This window comes from Pelophylax lessonae (assembly GCF_965119305.1).
Source record: "Pelophylax lessonae genome assembly, chromosome: 1".
Taxonomy (NCBI): Eukaryota; Metazoa; Chordata; class Amphibia; order Anura; family Ranidae; genus Pelophylax; species Pelophylax lessonae.
The window spans coordinates 805059794-805078741 of record NC_138768.1 but is presented as its reverse complement, the minus strand read 5'-3'; the positions used below and the strand labels follow the sequence as shown (position 1 = coordinate 805078741).

The 18948-nt window shown below is 46.2% G+C and overlaps 1 protein-coding gene across 1 annotated transcript in view; it reads left to right on the top strand.

Moving 5' to 3' along the window:
- Nucleotides 1–18948, top strand: part of HTT (huntingtin) — a 427987-nt gene that overhangs the window by 122723 nt on the left and 286316 nt on the right. The window contains exons 11-13 of the mRNA XM_082256463.1: nt 3027–3107; nt 9946–10307; nt 14912–15035. Coding sequence (XP_082112589.1) covers nt 3027–3107; nt 9946–10307; nt 14912–15035 — 567 coding nt within the window. The remainder of the gene's footprint in view (nt 1–3026; nt 3108–9945; nt 10308–14911; nt 15036–18948) is intronic.

Genomic DNA, 18948 nt, shown 5'->3' with positions numbered 1-18948 from the left:
TACACCTGAGGAAGCTGATTCCCCGGGAAACATGTATGAGATTGGAGGCAAATTAGTGGTCCCTCGCGGGGAGTTACACGCATATCCAATCTATGCTAGAGGAATTTCTCATTGTACAAATTCTTGTCTAGTACATCTCTAATGCCCTATGTGCCGTTAGTGGACTATTATACCATTATGTGCGCTGTTTATTTCCCTCCCTATATGGGCGGTTGTTTTTAAAATTTGTATAAACAAATAAAACGTATACTTTTTTTGTAATTACGGTGTTGTAAGTCTTTGCCGTACCAGGAAAGTCCTCCATCTTAATTTTAAATGACATGATTTTTTAGGACATAGGACACAGGTACAATTTTATTTACTTAATCCTTATGTAGCACACTTCATTAGTTTCTTTCTGGAATCTCTGGTCCAAGCATTTTCTTTTTTAAATGGAGGGGTGTCCGGTACAGATTCATTAGGACAATGCCATGGCTGTGGCATATGTCAGTCAACAAGGGGGCACCAAGAGTGTCCTAGCGACTCGGAAAGTAGCCGGCGTTCTAAGGTGGGTGGAATGTTTCGTTCCGGCTCTATCTGCCAAGCATATTCCAGGGGTGGAAAATTGGCAGGCGGATTACCTCAGTCAACAGGCCTTGGATCAGGGAGAATAGTCACTTCATCTGGAGGGGTTTCATCAGCTGTGTCTCCTGTGGGGAACTCCCGAGGTGGACCTGTTGGCCTCTCCTCTCAACAAGAAGGTGCAGAGATTCGTGGCGAGGTCTCGGGATCCTCTGGCTGATGCCACAGATGCACTGGTTGCTCCTTGTGGCCAATACTGTCTGATATACGCCTTTCCTCCTCCAAAACTTCTGCCGCGACTTCTGCGAAGGATCGATGCAGAAGGAATTCCAGTCATCCTATTAGCCCCAGACTGGCCTCGCCAGTCGTGATACGCGGATCTAGTACAGCTGGTTGATGATGTAACTTGGCGACTCCCTCTCAGAGAAGACCTATTGGCCCAAGCAAGGGCCGATCTTCCATCCTGCTTTACAGTCACTGGCTTTAACAAGTTGGCTGTTTGAAAGCCAGGTGCTGAAGGATAGGGGTTGTCTGTCTGTGATTCCCACTCTGTTAAAAGCTAGTAAATCCACCTCCTAGGAAGATTTACTATTGCGTCTGGAAGTCGTACATTGCGTGGTGTGTGTCTCTGGACTTGGGTACAATCAAAGGCTTGGGTACAATCAAAGGCCAGGTTTCGGCCTTGGCGATTTTTGGCTACGCATTCCTTGGTTTCGCACCTTTTGTTCAGGGGATTCGCCACTTGGCTCCACCTGTGCGGTCTCCGTTACCGCCGTGGGTACTGTCAGTTCTTCAGAAACCTCTTTTGTCAGTTGTTCCTTCCTAAGATTGTCTCTGGTTTCCATCTGAATGAAGACCTTGCCTGTGTCCTAAGGAGATTGCCTTGCATCTCTGGATGTGATTCGGGCGATCAGGATGTACCTGGCGGCTACCAAATCATTTAGGAAATCAGACTCGCTGTTTGTCCTTACGGATGGTCCTCGCAAGGGGTTGGCTGTGTCTGCCGTGACCATTTCTAGATGGATTAGACACAGTAGTGCAGGCCTATTCAATCAAGGGTCAGGTTCTTCTTTTCCCTGAGCAGGCGCATTCTACGTGGGTGCCAGTGGTGCAGGTTGGCAAGGCGGCCACTTGGTCATCTGTGCACACTTTGACAAAATTTTACAAAGTAGATGTGTTGGTATCTGCGGATGCTGCCTTTGGCCGCAAGGCTGTTTGAGAGGACTAGTCCTCTATTAGGAAAAAGGACCCCCCCCCCCCTCAGGGTGGCGAGATTTTAGTCCTCTATGAAGGTGTTTTGTGTGGTTTTTTTTGTTTTTTTTTTGGTGAGCTACAGTTTTTCCTGGTTGGCTAGGTTTAGCCTTTGGGATTTTTTTTGTTGCTGTTTTTCGCACCCCTCATGTTTGACACTGCTTTGGGACGTCCCAATGGTCAAGAAGGTTCTGGGGCTGTGTCCGTCAATGAACGAAAGAGAAAATTGGATTTTTGTCTTACCATAAAATCCTTTTCTCTGATGTTATTTGGGGACACAGCACCCACCCATCTATTGAGTTGGGTTATATTTCTAATGACACTGCTTGCAACAAAACTGAAGGCATATAGTAGATAGTGGGAGTATACCCCCTGAGACTGCCCCATAGGCGTGGTAAGGTTTTTTTTTTTCTGCCTAGTGTCTTACTCCTGTAGGGGGCAGCATAACCCTATTTTTCAAGAAGATTCTGGAGCTGTGTCCGTCAATGAACAGCAGAGAAAAGGATTTTACGGTAAGCCAAAAATCCAATTTTTAAAGGTATACAATGTGAGAACTTTGGCTGGTATTACTTTGTGTGTTATAAGAAACTCAATGGCAATCATTTTCTGCTAATTTCGTAACACTTTTTTGAACATTATTTTTGTATTAAATCTAGAAGAAAGTTTATGTATTACAAAAAAATCACCAAAAGCAAGTGTAGTAGAGGGTGTAGAGAAATACAAGCATATATGCCTGTACTTAAGAATAATACAATAATAGTAATGACTGGATACAGCATACAGTCAATCTGGAATGTCATAAACATGACAACATCGTATCATATAATGGAATGTAAAGTGGAATCTACAAGCAGAGGTATTAAGTCACATCCTTATAAGAATATGGCTAGAGAAGTTTGTCCAGTACAAGATCAATGGAGGATAAGCCGGTGTAGCTAACCAGTTATCCCCTAGCTTATTAAATTTTGCTGGGCATCTGCAATGCTGAAAGAAAGGTTTCTCTAGGCCCATGCCATCAGCCCATTCTCAATGCGTCGGCGGCTGCTCCACTTTCCAGTGCAGCTGTATGAGATTCCTAGCTTGGAATAGTGCCCTAGTAATAGCTGCCTTGGGGTGATTCATTAATTGTGGACAATTTAATATACCCAGTAGGCACAGTTTGTTTTTTAAACTGTTTTATTTGTTGAGTTTATGCCATTTATTTCACGTACCAGGTAAGATACACTTGGGAGAAGAGGAAGGATTGGAAGACGAGTCAGAAGGCAAGTCTGATGTTGCCACAGCTCCTTTTGCAGGTCAGTTACAAGAGGAGTTGTTTGGTGGTTGGGTTTCCTAAATCTGGTGTGATTTTTAAATAAAGTTGTAGTGCAGAAAATTCAGTTGGCTGCATGTGTGTTTAAAGTGGTTGTAAACCTCGGACAAAAGCATATCCCTCTCTAGTGTGTACTTGTCCCAATCCAGAACACCAAGTGTCATTCCTGTCTGCTGCTTCCTTCCTCTGCTATCCGCATGAATCACTTCTGACAAGTTTTCATGGCACCAAGAGAAAAAAGGTGATGGAAGGGAGCTCCAGCTGATTATTCGATTTGTCCCTGTGTGCTGTGTGAATGGGGGTGTGTCCCTTCCCTCCAATCTGCTCTCCTCACTAAGCTCTGTAGAATGTTACTTTAGCTCTCCGCCCCCTTTTCTCTTTTGTTCATCAACGGACACCGTTCTATAAATCAGAACTAGTGAGTTATATTGCCTCCTCCAGGAGTAGGACTAGGCAGAACAAAAAACTCCTGGTTACACCCATGGGCCATCCTAAGCTGGTATATAACCTCCCACTCTCCTCTAGGTCAGTGTTTCTCAACTCTGGTCCTCAGGGTACACTAACAAGCCAGGTGTGCAAGAAAACTGAAATACATCACAGGTGATATAATTTGCTGCTCAGTGATTGCAGTATTCTAGTCTGCATCTCACCAAGATAATAATTAAAATCTGGCCTTTTAGGCCCCTTTCACACAGGCGGACCGTTCAGATCCGCCTGTCCGTTTTTTTGGCGGATCTGAACGGTCCCCCCATGCATCTCTATGGGGGATCGGATGTCAGCGGAGACATGTCTGCTGACACCCGATCCGATCCGTCAAATCTGGACGGATGGAAACCCTATTTTCCATCCGTCCAGCGGATCGGATGGGATCGGGTGATAACGGACTGTCGGTCCGTTCCCATCCGATTTCCCCCATAGAGATGCATGGGGAACTGTCAGCTGTGTCTCCGCACACAGCGCGGAGACACAGCTGTCCTCCTGCTGCTCAGCGGGGGGATCGGCGGCTCGATCCCCGGCTGAGAAAAACGGACTCCGTCCAACGAACGGAGTGTGTGAAAGGAGCCTTAGTGTTCCCTGAGGACTGGAGTTGAGAATCACTGCTCTAGGTAATCAGTTTTAATCTGTCTAGTCAGGAGTAAGGACCTAGGCTCCCAGCTGGGATCTCTGGTCCTAGCAATTTTCCTTACATCTTTTTTGTTTTTGTCTCGGGAGATCTACAATTGACTGCCAGGCTGGGCAACAGGCTGGATAATCAAGATCCAGTGGTCCCTCCAGCCCAGCGAGCATGTGCAGGTACGTGCTAGGTCGGCCGCGATATAGCCTCACGGACAGATGCTGGCCCACGAGTTAAACGTCTTGCAGGGTTGCATACAACCGGGCTTGGCTCTGAGTCACAGCGGTCCCTTGGCCGACCGCTCCCCTACTTCAGTGGCGAGGAGTTCTGTCTGGAGCGTTACCCCCACCATGGACGGGTAAGTACAGTCCTCCCTCTCCCCTTTTGGCGGTTTTCTTTGGGGTGGACGCGGGTGAACTCCAGGGACGGTCGGACCTGCCTGCAGGTTCCCTCCTCTCATCCTTTAATCCCTCACTGAGCTGTGCTTCCCCCACTTCCTTTCCCCCCCGTCTGGACCTAGAGTCTGGTGAGGGTCCCAGGGCAGAGAATGCAGGAGAGACCCCTGGGGTCTCCCACTCTATCCCCACTCTGTGAGGGTCCTGGGATAGTGTGTGTCCTGCCCTGATAGTCTGGAGGGGTCCCAGAGTAGGATACCCGTAGTTGCATGCCCTGCTGTTTGCAGTGTGGGTATAGTGCAGGGGGGTCCCAGTGCAGAGACCGGTGCAGAGTCTCCCCTAAACATGTCCTACCTTCAGGGGGGGGGTCCCCTTGTAGTGGTTACAGCATTGCAGAGGGTACAGGAAATATCCTAGGAGTATGCTTCAGTGTTTGTAGCTAATGGTGGCCATTTTCCCTTAGTCTGGCTGGTCTCCGGTTGGCGGCCGTGTTTGTGTAGCCAGAGATGTCACGGGTGCCATTTTCCCTTAGTCTGGGAGATGCTGGAGACAGCTGAAGCCTCGTGGGGATGCCGAAGCTTCTCCTCTTACTCTTCCTCCTCAGTTTCCTCTTCCTGTGCCCGGGACATATGAACAGGGATAGCGTCCATTATGATGCTGGGTTCAAATTCTTGGCGCTCCTCTGGTTGATAGGGTGAGTCTTTGGGGGTCCCTGTTATCTTTATCTCTGCTGATGGGTACCCTGAGCCTTGGGGTATCCTTTAGTGATGCCAAAATATAGTTTATGTACTGCAAGGTCTTCCTTTTCATTATGGAGCCTCAGGATCACATCTCCCCCACTGACCCCGCTAATGGAGGTGGCAGGTCCCTCGGAACTCCAGCTTCCCATGGTTGCACTGATGGCCGTCCTGCAGTCCTTAGTGTCCCGGGTGGAAGTGGCATATGGGCAAAGGGCCAGGAAGAAGTCCCCCTGCCTTCCCCTGCTCCGGCTGTCTCATCTGATTCTGAGCCTGATGCCGCTGTGGATGCGTATGTTAACCTTTTTGAGGAGTCCCTTTAAAAAAAAAAAGTGGACCCTCCTGTTTCCAGGTTGAATAAAGCCACCATGATCCCAGTAGAGGAATCCCCGTCCTTTTAAGGACCCAGCTGACAGGAAAGCGGAGGCTGTGGCATGCAGCATGTTTACTATGGTTGGTTTGGCATTGCGGCCAGTCTTTGCCTCAACCCTGGTGTCTCAGACCCTAACTCAATGGGCCAAGCTTTTGCGCCAGGGTGGTAAGAAGGTCCCCATTGCTTATGCTGATTTAGCAGACCAGTTGGTCCATGGGCTGCAGTTTATTTGTGATGCAGCTTTTGGATACAGCTCCTGTGCTGCCCAAATTTTGTTTCAGCGGTGGTGATCAGGCGCGTTCTGTGGCTTAAGAATTGGTCTGCAACCAAGCCTCTAAGAAAGCTCTCATTGATCTGCCCTTTCAAGGCGATCGCGTGTTTGGGGCTACCTTGGATGACATAATTTAAGGGTATCACGGAGGGGGAAGAGTACCTTCCAGCCACAGTCCAGGAAAGGGAAGGAGCTTTGCCGCAGACGGGGGTTCTCCATCTCAGCCCATAGAAAATTTTGTGTTACTGGAACAGAGAATAAAGGAAATAACCGGGAGGTTCCAAGCAACCTTGGGCTGGTAGGCCTAGAGCTAGCTTCCTGGGACCAGCAGACAAAGACCCCTTCAGCATGAAGGTCTGCCCTCACCCATTATTGGGGTGGGGGCATCTTCGCTGGTTTCCGGCCCCCGTGGGCTTCTTTAGTGAGCTTAAGGGAGATCCGCAAAATGTTTAATTTGGGGGTACCCAGAAAGGGGGACAAAGCTTGTCCTTTTCAGGTTTTTTTTAGGTCCGGAGTCTCCTTGTGCAGATTTAATTCCTGCAAAGGTTCAGGTGATGTCTGAACTACCAAAGGTCCCCCCTATCCCTGTCCAGGGAGTTGATTGACCCTATCCCTGTCCAGGGAGTTGATTTACCTAGGTCTGATTTTTTACTGACCAGGGGTGTCTTTTCTCTGCACAAACTTAAGGGACCACAGGCCGTGATTCACCGGCTGCTGTCACACAGATAGTTCTCTCTCCCTTTTGGCATACAGGTTCTGAGTCTGGTGATATCCACCTTCAAGACAGTTCTGTGACGAGGTCACGGGGTCCTCTGATAGACACCGCAGGCGTCCAAGCGCCATGGTAAGGCCAGTATCATCCTCTGCTAAGGCTTCTTCCGCAGTTCCTGCGAGGAATCAAGAGCCAGGATCTTCCAATCATCCTGGTGGCCTTAAACATCCCTTTGGGGTACCCTCTCAGAGAAGACCAGTTTTCCCAAGGGTTAATCTACCATCCTGCTTTAGGGTCGCTGGTTTTAATGGGTTGGCTAAAAAAAAAGCCAGGTACTGAGGGATAGAGGTCTGTCTGGATCAGTGATCCCTACTATGATGAAGGCGAGGAAGTAGTCTTCCAGCATGATATACAGTACCATCCTACGTGGAAAGCGTACATTTCTTTTGGTGTGAGTTAATTGGCGCTCATCCTTGATCCTTTTCTGTGGTTCAGATCTTAACCTTTTTCTCAACGGGGAGTTGATCAGAAGTTGTCCTTGAGTACCATCAAGAGCCAGGATTTTCCCTTGGCAATCTTTTTTTCAGCGATCCCTAGCCATGCACTCTTTAGTTGTACCTTCATTCAGGGGGTTCAACACGTGGCTCTACCTTTACAGTCTCTTTTGCCGCAATGAGATTTAAATTTAGTTCTTTCGGTTCTCCAGAAACCTCCATTTGAGAATATTTGGGAGATTCTCTTGCCCACATTATCCTAGAAGGTGTCCCGCTTGGTGGGCATTACCTCGGCCCGCAGGATATCAGAATTGGCGGCATTATCCTGTCGCAGTCCCTATTTATTGGTCCATAGGGATAAAGTGGTTCTTCGTCTCTGTCCATCATTCCTGCCCAAAGTTGTCTCTGACTTCCATTTGAATGAGGTCATTGTGTTGCATTCCTTGTGTCCCAAGTCGGCTCATCCCAAGGAATTTACTTTGCATACCTTTGCTGTGGCTCATGCAATTCGGGTGTATCCGGCAGCTATTGAGGCTTTTTGGAGGTCAGACTCGCTTTTTGTGGTTACGGACGGACCAAGAAAAGGGCTGGCTGCTTCTTCGACTACCGTTTTCAGATGGATCAAACAGACGGTGACTCAGGCCTATTTCATTTAGTCAGGTTCCACCTTCTTGGGCCTTCCATCATCAGGCTTCAATATACAAGTTTTCAAGGCGGCCACTTGGTCGTCCATGCATACCTTTACAAAATTCTATGAGGTAGATACTTTGGCATCTGCGGATGCTTCTTTCGGGCACAACGTTTTGCAGGCTGCGGTTTAAGAAGGGTTGTTCCCTCTTGAGGGGTGATTTTTCTTTAAACCTTTATTTTTCAGATGGAGCTCCTGTGACCAGGTGTCCTAGTTATGGGTTCTTATGTTTAACCTTGGGATTTTTTTTCCCCACCCCTCATTTTCCTTTGGTACAGCTTTTGGAAGTCCCACTAGTTATTTATGGAGCGCGGTGTCCGTTGAGTAACGAATGAGAAAATTGGATTTTTGTATTTACCGTAAAATCCATTTCTTGGAGTTCGATGAACACAGCACCCACCCGTCTATGGAGTTCTGATACGTCTAATACTGCTTGCTACTAAACTGATTACCTAGAGCAGAGAGGGGGTTCTATACCAGCGGAGGGTGACCCATGGGCGTAGCTAGGTGTGTTTTTGTTCTGCCTAGTCCTACTTCTGAAGGAGGCAATATAACCCACTAATAAACAGGCAAAAAATTTGGGGGAGCATACCCATGTATTTCTAAAGCTGCTGCAGCTATGAACCAAAAGACATGTATATTAAAAAAGAATAGCGCGCAAATGCAAAAGAAATAACTACCAAATCTGAAGACAATCCATAAATAAACTAGTTATGATTTATGCAGCGCTGTGTCCATTGATTAACTCGGAGAAATGGATAACGGTAAGTACAAAAATCTCATTTTCTGACTCAGACAAGCTTTATACATTCTGGACTTATAACGGATGTAGGGAAGACCGCAGATAAACAGGTACAGCGTTTTTTAGGATTTGTTTTTTCTCTGTGTATCACCTGAGGCCAGTCACTTCACTGGGTATATGTAAGGGTTTGCAACCACTTCATTAGTTGCCTAAGCATCCTGGGAGCCCCCAACCCGGAGTTGCTATCTAATGCCAATTCCAAGCTTATATGGCCCTGTCCCATTCTTTCTGTGGCTTTACTATTATTGGTCATAGAGGCTGCCTATCATAGGGGGCCACTAGAGACATGGTAAGTGGTGAGGCAAAGCTCCATTTTTATTTTTATTAAATTCTGTTTATTGCAATAAAGGTATAATGAAAGCAAGAATGACTCCAGGAAACGTCGTCATTCTGATATATAAAATACATTTATGAATGTACATCTACTGTATCACATTCAAGCCAGTGTGAAGATTGAAAAGGGTACTTCTTTGGGGTTGTTGGACAGCCTCTGTGTTCATAGACAACCTTTTTTACATGGCAGAACCAGATTACCTGCATGTAACCATTGGCATTGGGGGTGTGGGCTGCATCCATTTAAGAGGGATTAGTGTACAAGCTAAGAACAGTGTTTCATGTAGTAATATTCTAATATACCTAAGTTGCTGTTCTTTGTCTAACAGGCCCAGTAAACTGATTTCAGGAGTTAGGGGACAGGTGTAAACAATACAACTGATAGTAGGTCCACTATTTGTTTCTAATACCAAGTGATGATTGGACAGGATCACATGACATGGTCGAAGTCTTCTCCTGGATGGGTACATCTTTTACAGTTGGAGTTAGTAGGCAGTGCATAGCATGTAATTCAACTGGGTGTTAAATAAAATTGGTGGTAAAAATATAGTAGTAATTTATTGATAGCTGGGGATACAGAAAAAATGTGAGGAGCAGGCCTCCATCCAGACCTCGTCGGAAAGATTTGGTATTGGCTTTTACCATTTAGAACTGACCATTAGAGGGACCTTGCTAATTCCAATTTAAGAACTACGGTGGTACTTCCATTTAAGGACATCCTTTGTTTTGGGCACCCAGGGCTCTCAAACAGCTCGCTAAAGATATGTGCAGGCATCGGTTTTCAACTGCTAGGAGAAATGTAATAAATATCAATACAAGACTGTGTTTTCCCTCTGTCATCACAGTGGTGAAAAAAACAGAAGTTTTGTGTTTTAACGTTCTTTTGTTTTATTTCCTTCAAGCTGGGTCAAAGAAGGAGGGGTCGTCTGATGCAAACACGTCCTCCAGCGCCCCAACTCCAGCATCTGCCACCTCTCTGGACTCTTCAACTCATGACATCATCACAGAGCAGCCACGGTCCCAACACACCTTGCAGTCTGACTCTGTAGATCTCAGCAGCTCAGATGTCCCCAGTACTGTTACAGAGGGGGATGAGGAGGACATTTTAAGCCGCAGTTCGAGCCAGATCAGCACTGTCCAGTCTGACACCAACTTGGACATGAACGAGGGAACCACCCAGGCTTCCTCACCAGTGAGTGACAGCTCGCAGACCACCACAGAAGGTCCAGATTCTGCTGTCACCCCTTCGGACAGCTCGGAAATTGTAAGTGTGCAGCGGGCAGAGGGGGTATCACGGTCTTCTACTGAAGGGCCGGACATGTCTCAGAGTTCCTCCATGGAGGGCCCCGAGCTGGATACATCAACCTATTCATCATCTTCCTTTTCACTGTCAGCCAATAGTTTTGAAAAGGTCAGCATACCTCTGTCTGAGAGCATGACCTCTTAAGAGGAAAGCATTGCATGATGCTTTTAAAAGCAGTATTGGAGCTTTTCAATCTCTAAATATTGCATTTGCTTTTTTTATGCCATTTTTGTTCTTAAAAGCTTTAAAAGGGGGGCTTTTTTTTTTTAAGGGGTTTCATTGGTCGGACTAGGGTTTTTTTTTAGCTTTGCTGATTCGCCATTCCAGAGCAGTGGCACCCCAACACCTTCTCTCTTATTCAGTAAAGCAGGTTATATTTTACTGAAGCGAGATCAGTGAAATATGATTTCATTGTTACTTTCTGTAAAAGATGCGACATACTTCATTGTGCATTGCGCTTTGTATCACTGAATAAGCCAGTTGGGGTCTTAACTTTAGTAATAGAGCCATTTGCTTGGAAGCACGCTTTATTTTGGCGGGTATTTTAACGTTTCGCAATAATCTTGCTAAATTGTACTTCAAATCAGTCCTCAATGATTTGTTGACTGGCTAGAATAAATGTTCAGTAAAGTCAAAATTCTTTTGTCTGCTATGTATGATAACAGCACCTGAAGGGTAGGTGCCAGGCAGACTTAACCAGTTCCTGTCTGCAATCCTGAGGATGACACACTGCACTTTGTGACTAGCTGTTAAATCCAACTGCTGCTGACTGCTTCAGTCCCCACTAAGAATCAGGAACAATTCAGAATGGCAGCTATGATATTGTGATCCCATGTAAGGTAAAGGCATCATAATAAAACAAAAAAAAAAAGTTTGCAAAGGCTACTGCAGCTGTAGTTGGCATTATGCATTTTTTTAATACTTTAATTGTCTGATATAATTATAGTATTTAAAAAATACAATGATTTAAAAAAAAAGTTTTAAAAAGTGTACCAAATGAAATCCTTAGTTCTTTAAGAAAATGTATAAACTATTTAGGTGGGAAAACTAGTCAAAGACTTTTATGATCAAGTTAACAGGCGAGTACTGATGCTGCTGAATTTGGCCTAGTTATTTAGGCTCCAATGGCTGGTAGGCACAAAATGGTTAAAGACATTAACCTAACAAAATTTCCCTGTGTGATGTAACTGCCAGTGCTGTCTTTTTAAGAATGTTTGCTTGTCTGGCTGTTAGGACTGAACATGGAAGCCTTCATTTTTTTTCTTGAAACCAGCTTCCTTAACATATACTGAGGTTATATAACCATTCGTTTTTTGACCCTGCCTTGAGCTAACTTACAGACTAATGTCTATACCAAAGCCATATAAATTCAAAGACCTATTTTCTAGAGATGGTTTGGCTGAAAGTCAGATAACTTACCAACTTATCAGTATAATTTTGGCTTGAGGGAGGAAACTAGCACATACTAGAACATACAAACCCCATGCAGATTGATGTTTGTGGGGGTTAAGCCCAGGACACCAATCTGTGTGTACTGAAACAGGTAGGTTCACATACACTTCATTGTCCAGCTATTTTAAGATAGTTTGCACTATGTGATAATAGCTAGTCATCCTTCTCAGAGTATCTGCTCTGTCAGCCAGGCCAAACCTCAGATTTCTCAGCTCTTCATGCCCTCTAATGGGCTTCAGGGTATGTATAATAGATGTGACCCTTGGCCTTTAGTGCTTGGGGGTGCCGCCCCACACTGAGGTGTAGAACCCTGTTGGCACTCAGGATAGTAGGGTTGCCAGTGCAAGAAATACTCTTCCAGTGAGCAATGAACATTTATGCATTAGACCGCCACTCACCATCCTGGTGTCGATGTATAAATGTGAAAGCCTCAGTCAATGCTACTCCTTGGGCCATGCCCCCTACATTTTTCACCCCGCCCACTGGGGGCTTGAACATAGGAGACCCATATAATTAAGCCCCATTGTGTGGGGTTGAACATGTCAGGGGACATGACCAGAGAAGCGGCATTGACTGAGGCTTTCACATATATACATTGACACCAGGATTGGCTATGGCGAGCGGCGGGGTTATGCTTAAATGACCCTCTATTGGTCAATAGGGACCTTTCTGTACTTGGAGTTCCTCCTTTATTGTATAAAAGAAAGGATAAATGGGACTTTAAACTAAGTACATGTGAACATGTACCTCCATCCCTGTATCTAGACAATGAAGGGGAGAATTTGGGATTTTATATGAGGCAAGTGACAAGCGACTGAGTAGGAAATACATCTTAACGTGTTTATTTTAAATATATGGCATGTAAAGATTCTAAACCTAATAAAAAAATAAATAATTAGGTTTATAATTTTTACATGCATACCATATATTTCTTGTGATTTTCAACTACCTCATTACATGTAGTATTATTACTACTAATGTCTTACATATTGGCAATTGGAATGTGCTGCTATATCATTTCATGTATATATGCGAGTTGTAATTTGTCTATGTACATATATTCAATTATCAATACACATATATCTATGTCAATGTGCTATTTTATGACACTAAACATGTTAAGATGTATTTCCCACTCAGACATTCGTCACTTGCCTCATATAAAGTCCCAATTTCTCCCCTTCATTGTTCTCCTTTATTGGTCAGTTACCTCTTTATGGGATTTAGTTATTTTTGTCGGCTGGCACTATGTGTCTTGGCATAGTTTAGGGGGTTTTAGTGAGCCAGTGCTTGCTAAACCTAAAGATAATTTTGTACAGTACATGGATATTAAAATACACCTGTAGTTGAGGGTCAAAGGGTGGTAGCCTTCCTTAGATATGGAAGGCATCAGGACGTGACCACCACAGGTCCTCTAAACTGGTACATTTTGATTTGGCATTCCTTGTGCAGTAATGTAAGGCATTTTCAGAAAATGAACAGGTCATTGAGAGACTGGTGTGAAAGCGCTTATATTGTTACACCCCATTATATTGCATTACCCCTGGTATGTGTTCATGCTGTGCATTGTGAGACACCAAATGGCAACAACTTTTATTGCTCTCATGCAGTGTTAATTTGGATGTTAATTTGCCATTTTAGTTATAGTCCTAATTTAGTCATCTGAATTGTTTTAGTCGACTAAAATCTCCAGTACATTTTAGCCAACTAAAATAATGACTAAAATCCAATGGATTTAGTTAAATTGTAATGCATTATTTAAGCATCTATCCAACATTTCCAAACTGGTATACTCCTGGAGTAAAAATCAAATAACATGTTATTATTTATGGTATTAAGGTTTGAACATGCACTGCAGGCACAGGTTTACCCGTGGTGATATATAACCAGTGTTCATTTTGACATAAAATTTCGATTTGGTTTTATCCATAGTCTTTTAACTAAAATGCCATTTTAGTTTTAGTTCTATTTTAGTCATCTGAATTGTTTCAGTCATATTTAGGGATGCAGCGATACCGGTATTGGCACAGATACCGAGTATTTTCACAAGTACTTGCGAAAGTGCTCCTGATACCGAAACCAATATTTTGGGGTGCGATTTGCGTTTATGCAAAATAAATGAATGCAAATCGCGCTGCAACTAATTGCAGAACTAATTTCAACAGAAATGTGCAATTCCTGTCCGAATCTCATGCGGTTTCCTCCATCACTCCTGTCTGAATCCAGGCTTGTCATAATGAAGTTCACAGAGAAGCGGTGCGGAAAACCTCCCTGTATGACGGGTTCCGCCAGTTCCGGCTCCCATCCGACTGGATAGCTGCAGCTTTTCCTGCCTTTCCCATGGCTTTGTTCCCCCCAGCCTCAAGCAGTTCGAGCCATCTCCTTCTAGTGCTGACAGTACGGACAACAGGGATTCTAATTGATCATCACTGTCACATGGACTGCCCTGACCAATCGGAAGCCGTCTAGCCCATTTTGTCAGGAGAGGAGAGAGAGCCTCTAGGTTTTCAATTCCCTGGACCAATGAAGCAGCTTTTCTGACAGCGGCAATCTGATACAGTAGGATCGGTGGGGTGGACCAGTGGATGGCTTAAACCACTGGAGGCTTGGGGGGGCCATTAGAGGCTGGGGGCAACTAAGCCGTGAGAGAGGCAGGGGGAGCCACAGATGTCCACAGTCGAATGGGAGCCTGAGCTGGTGGAACCCGTCATGCAGGGAGGTTTCCCGCTCCTGTATGGCTCAAAATCATTATGACAAGCCTGGGTTCACACAAGAGCAGTGAAGAAACCGCATACGGATCAGAAAGGAATTGCACTACATTTCTGCTCAAATTGCCTGCAATTCTTTGCATTGCGATTTGTTCCAATTCATTTTCAAAGGACACAAATTGCACTGTACATTATCTGTACTCGGTATCGAGACTGAAAGTATCCATACTCACTCTCGCCGATTTAAAAAAAAAAAAAAAAAAAATGGGGAAAAAGGGGTATCAGTGCATCCCTTATCTTTTAGTCAACTAAAATAGTGTTCATTTCATAGACTAAAATATTTTGGTTGAAGAAATTACAACTGCTCTCATGCTGTTGTGTTTTGTGCTATTTCTGACTTTGTAGGTGATCGATGGTGCTGAGAACCAGTATTCCGGCATGCAGATTGGGCAGCTCCAGGATGAGGAAGACGAAGGCGCAATCATCCACCAGGAAGAGTTGGCTAATCGTTTTGGGAACACGTCTCTTGGTAGGTTGTTACCTTTCGAAGTACTATGAATTGTAGGTGGATGGTTCGGATGGGCCACAGGTCAGGGATATTGGCTAAATTTAAAAGCATTTCTCTGTCGCTCATTGACAGACGTAGTCCTCGTTGATTAATAACAACTCGGGTTATGCTGCCCTCTACAGGAGTAGGACTAGACGGGAAAGAAAACGTTCTGGCCACACCCTAGGGGCAGTCCCAGAGGGTATATCCTCTCACTTCCTGCTACAGCGAATCAGTTTTTTTCTGTCTAGTTAGGAGTAAGGACCTAGATGCCTTGCTAGGATCTTCGGACCTGGCAGGATTTTTTTCTTAGAAAGATTTTTTTTAGACAGCTTTTTTCTCCAGTGTTCCTGTGAGATCTTCAAGCAAGCAAGCTGTAACTGGGCGACGGGCTGGATGTTGAGATCCAGTGGTCACCCCAGTTCAGCCTACGAGCGCGTGCAGGCCATAGCTCCGCGCTGGGTCGGCCGCGACATAGTCCCACTGGACGGGGACTGACCCTGCGAGTTAAACGTCTCGCTTGAACGCCAATGACCAAGAGTCACAGCGTCCGTACTGGTCGACAGCCCCCCCACCCCGGTGGAGAGGGGTTCTGTCAGGAGTGGCGCCCGCCTGGTTCCGGTATGGTGAGTAGTATGTTCCCCCTTTCCCCCTGACGGGTTTGTGGTGAACGCGGGCCCCTCTCTGGAATGGTAGGATGGGTCTCCCCTCTATCCTATAACAGGTCACAGATCCCCCAATTTGAGTGTGATTTTTGTGAACAGAAACCAGGAGGCTTGGTTTGGGAGCTGACTATCTAATGTCATTTTAAAACTGTACAGGTGACTGAAGTCAGTGGCAGTACTAGAATGGGCATTACTAATGAAGCAAGAGGTATCTTACCTGTCAGAGGCGTTCACAGGGCGATGCCTATGCCTGAATCACTGTAGTCCAGATCGCCATTCCTCCAGCAAGGGCAGAGAGCTGCCTTCCTACGGCCCACGGACCGCATGCGGCCCGCCAGGGTCAGGTACCGCCGGCCAGGCTTATCACCATCAGGGTGAAGGTTGTGGGGCCGAGATACTCCCGCAGGCGAACATTGAATCCTGTACAGGCCGCCGCCATTGTCTGGCAGATCACACGAGGCCGCCATATTGGCGTAGCCTCGTGTCTCCAGCATGGGGGCGGCCATGTTTGAGGTGACCAAACACCTCGTGGAGCCAGGGGGAGGCGCTGGAAGGCGTGTTAAGGGGCGGAGCCGCCTCCTTTAGCCAGGAAAAAGGGCCAAAGACTTCCTGTTTGTAACAGGACAGCACTGAGCAAGCTGATAGAAAACTTCTGTGCATCAGGGATGAGCCTTGGGGTCTGTCTCTCTCTGTGGGGTACAAAAAGGCAGGTAACACTGAGGGGCGCTGTTACGCTGGGGGATTACAAAAAAAAAAAAAAAGTTTTTTACTTTGTCATTTTTTTTTTTTTTTGGGTCGCTGGCAAATGTCTTGTATAATCATTGACTCTGCCGCATAGGTATCCCCACCTGATCCCCTCAAGGTGGCCGCAGGACCCTCCAGTACCCCACTTGTTTTTAATGAATTTTCAGCAGTTTTGGAGTCTTTGGTATCTCGGGTGGAGGTGGCCTGTCAGGGACAGGTGTCAAGAAGTGACCCCCGCCTACCCTCATTTTTTATCTGATACTTCAGATACGGATTCGGAGCTGGTCAATGCAGCTGCAGGTCCCTCTTATGGGGCTGTTGTCTCAGGTAATGTCTCGTCAGCAGTGAAGAGAACGTTTCTGCCTCCGCCATAGCACAAGAGTGGTGGATGCACTAGTTGTGTCCGTCTGGGAAACCTTTAGTCTTGAGGTTACACCGGCAGAGGTAGCTGAGACTGAGATTCCTTTTTGGTACTTGGTAACCTACCAAAAGGGCGAAGGATTTTCCTTTACCCAAATGGGGTCGTTTTGAAACGAACCCGTTATTTCCAAACGCATGTCTAGGCGCTATCCGTTTGAGGAATCCCTCTTTAAAGGAAGGTCATACGGTCAGGATACAGGATCGAGTCTCGATCACTTTCACCGGTGCGATTCTTCCCTTCTAACATTGAACGGTTTCAGGGGTTCTATTCGAACCTGTTCACAATGTCCAGGAAAGAGGGCAAGGTGCGTCCAATTTCTGGACTTGGGGGGAAAAATGGAGTCCATCCGAACAGTGGTGGCCTCCCTGCATCAGGGGGATTTCCTGGCGTCCATAGACATTTAGGATGCCTATCCTTCTATCCCCATCATCGCAGGACATCAGCGTTTTCTTCGCTTTCCCAAAGATCATCCCTGGTTCCCACCAGGAGACTGAACTATCTGGGCCTAATGTTGGATACATCCTGGGCAAGAAAGTTTCTCCTTGCGGAGAAACTCCAGAATGTTCAGTCAACGATTCGGATGTTGCTGTCCGTCAATTGGCTGGGACTGATGGTGGCCTTCTTAGAGGCAGTACCGTATACCCAGTCTCATACCCGAATTCTCCTGAAGGAGATCTTTTTCTAATGGAATCAGAATTCCGATTTCCTGGACAATCGGATCCGGTTGAGCGAGCGGACCAGGAAGTCTCCGATGCTCAACCAGGGGAAGTCATTCCTTCCGATAGCATCCAGGTTACCAATAGGGTATCGGAACTAAGAGCGATCAGATTTTGTCTGATTTACTGGACCGAGCAGCTCTAGAGCAGCCCGATTCGGATCCAATCGCACTATGCCATGGTCGTGACTTATGTCAAGAAAGGGGCACTTAGTGTCCTGGTGGCCATCGAAACGACTAGCATCTTTCATTGGACGGAACGGGTTGTTCCGGATCTCCCCGCAGTGTTCACCCCGTTGGTGGGAAATTGGCAGGCAGATTATTTCAGCCATCAGATTCTGGATCAAGGGGTATGGCCTCTTCATCCAGAGGTTTTTTCACTAGCTGTCCCTTCATTGGGGCACCCCGGATGTGGATCTGTTGGCACCTTGGCTCAACAGGAAGGTGCGGAGGTTTGTAGCAGACGCAGCAGAAACGCTGATCGCCCTGTGGGGGCAGTATCAGCTACGGCATGCCTTCCATCCTCTCAAGTTACTGCGGGAACTTCTTCGCAGGATAGAGGTGGAGGGAATTCCAGTTATTCTGGAAATTCCGGACTGACTTCGTCGAGCCTGGTACGCCGACTTGGTGAGGCTAGTCGCGGACGCTCCTTGGAGACTTCCTCTCAGGGAGGATTTGCGGTCTCAGGGACCGATCTGCCATCTTGTTTTACTATCGCTGGCTTAATGGCCTGGCCATTGAGACCCAGGTACTGAAGGACAAGGGAGTGTCAGCTTCAGTTATTCCTACCTCTAGTTAAAGCAAGGAAAGCGACTTCCAGCACATGGAAGTCTTATATTGCGTGGTGTGAATCTCTTGGATTTCCCCCACATACCTATTCGGTGACCCGAATCTTGGTCTGTCTGTAACAAGGGGTTGAGCAGAAACTGTCCTTGAGCACATCAAGGGTCAGGTTTCAGCGTTAGCAATCTTCTTTCAGAAACTTTTGGCTAATCATTCCTTGGTGCGGAATTTCATCCAGGGGATGCGACATCTGGCTCCACCAGTGCGTGCACTCTTACGGCCTGGGATCTTAATTTAGTGTGGTCGGTTCTTCAGAAACTTCTCTTTGAAGATATTAGGGAGATTCCCTTGCTTACATTATCCCAGAAGGTGGCCTTCTTGGGGGCCATTACTTCTGCACGCAGGGTGTCAGAACTGGCCGCATTATCTTGTCGTTCCCCATATCTGGTGGTTCATAGGGATAAGGTGGTTCTTCTTCCGAATCCATCCTTCCTTCCTAAAGTGGTTTTCAGAGTTTTCATCTGAATAAAGATATTGTGTTACCTTCCCCGTGTCCTAAGACTAGCC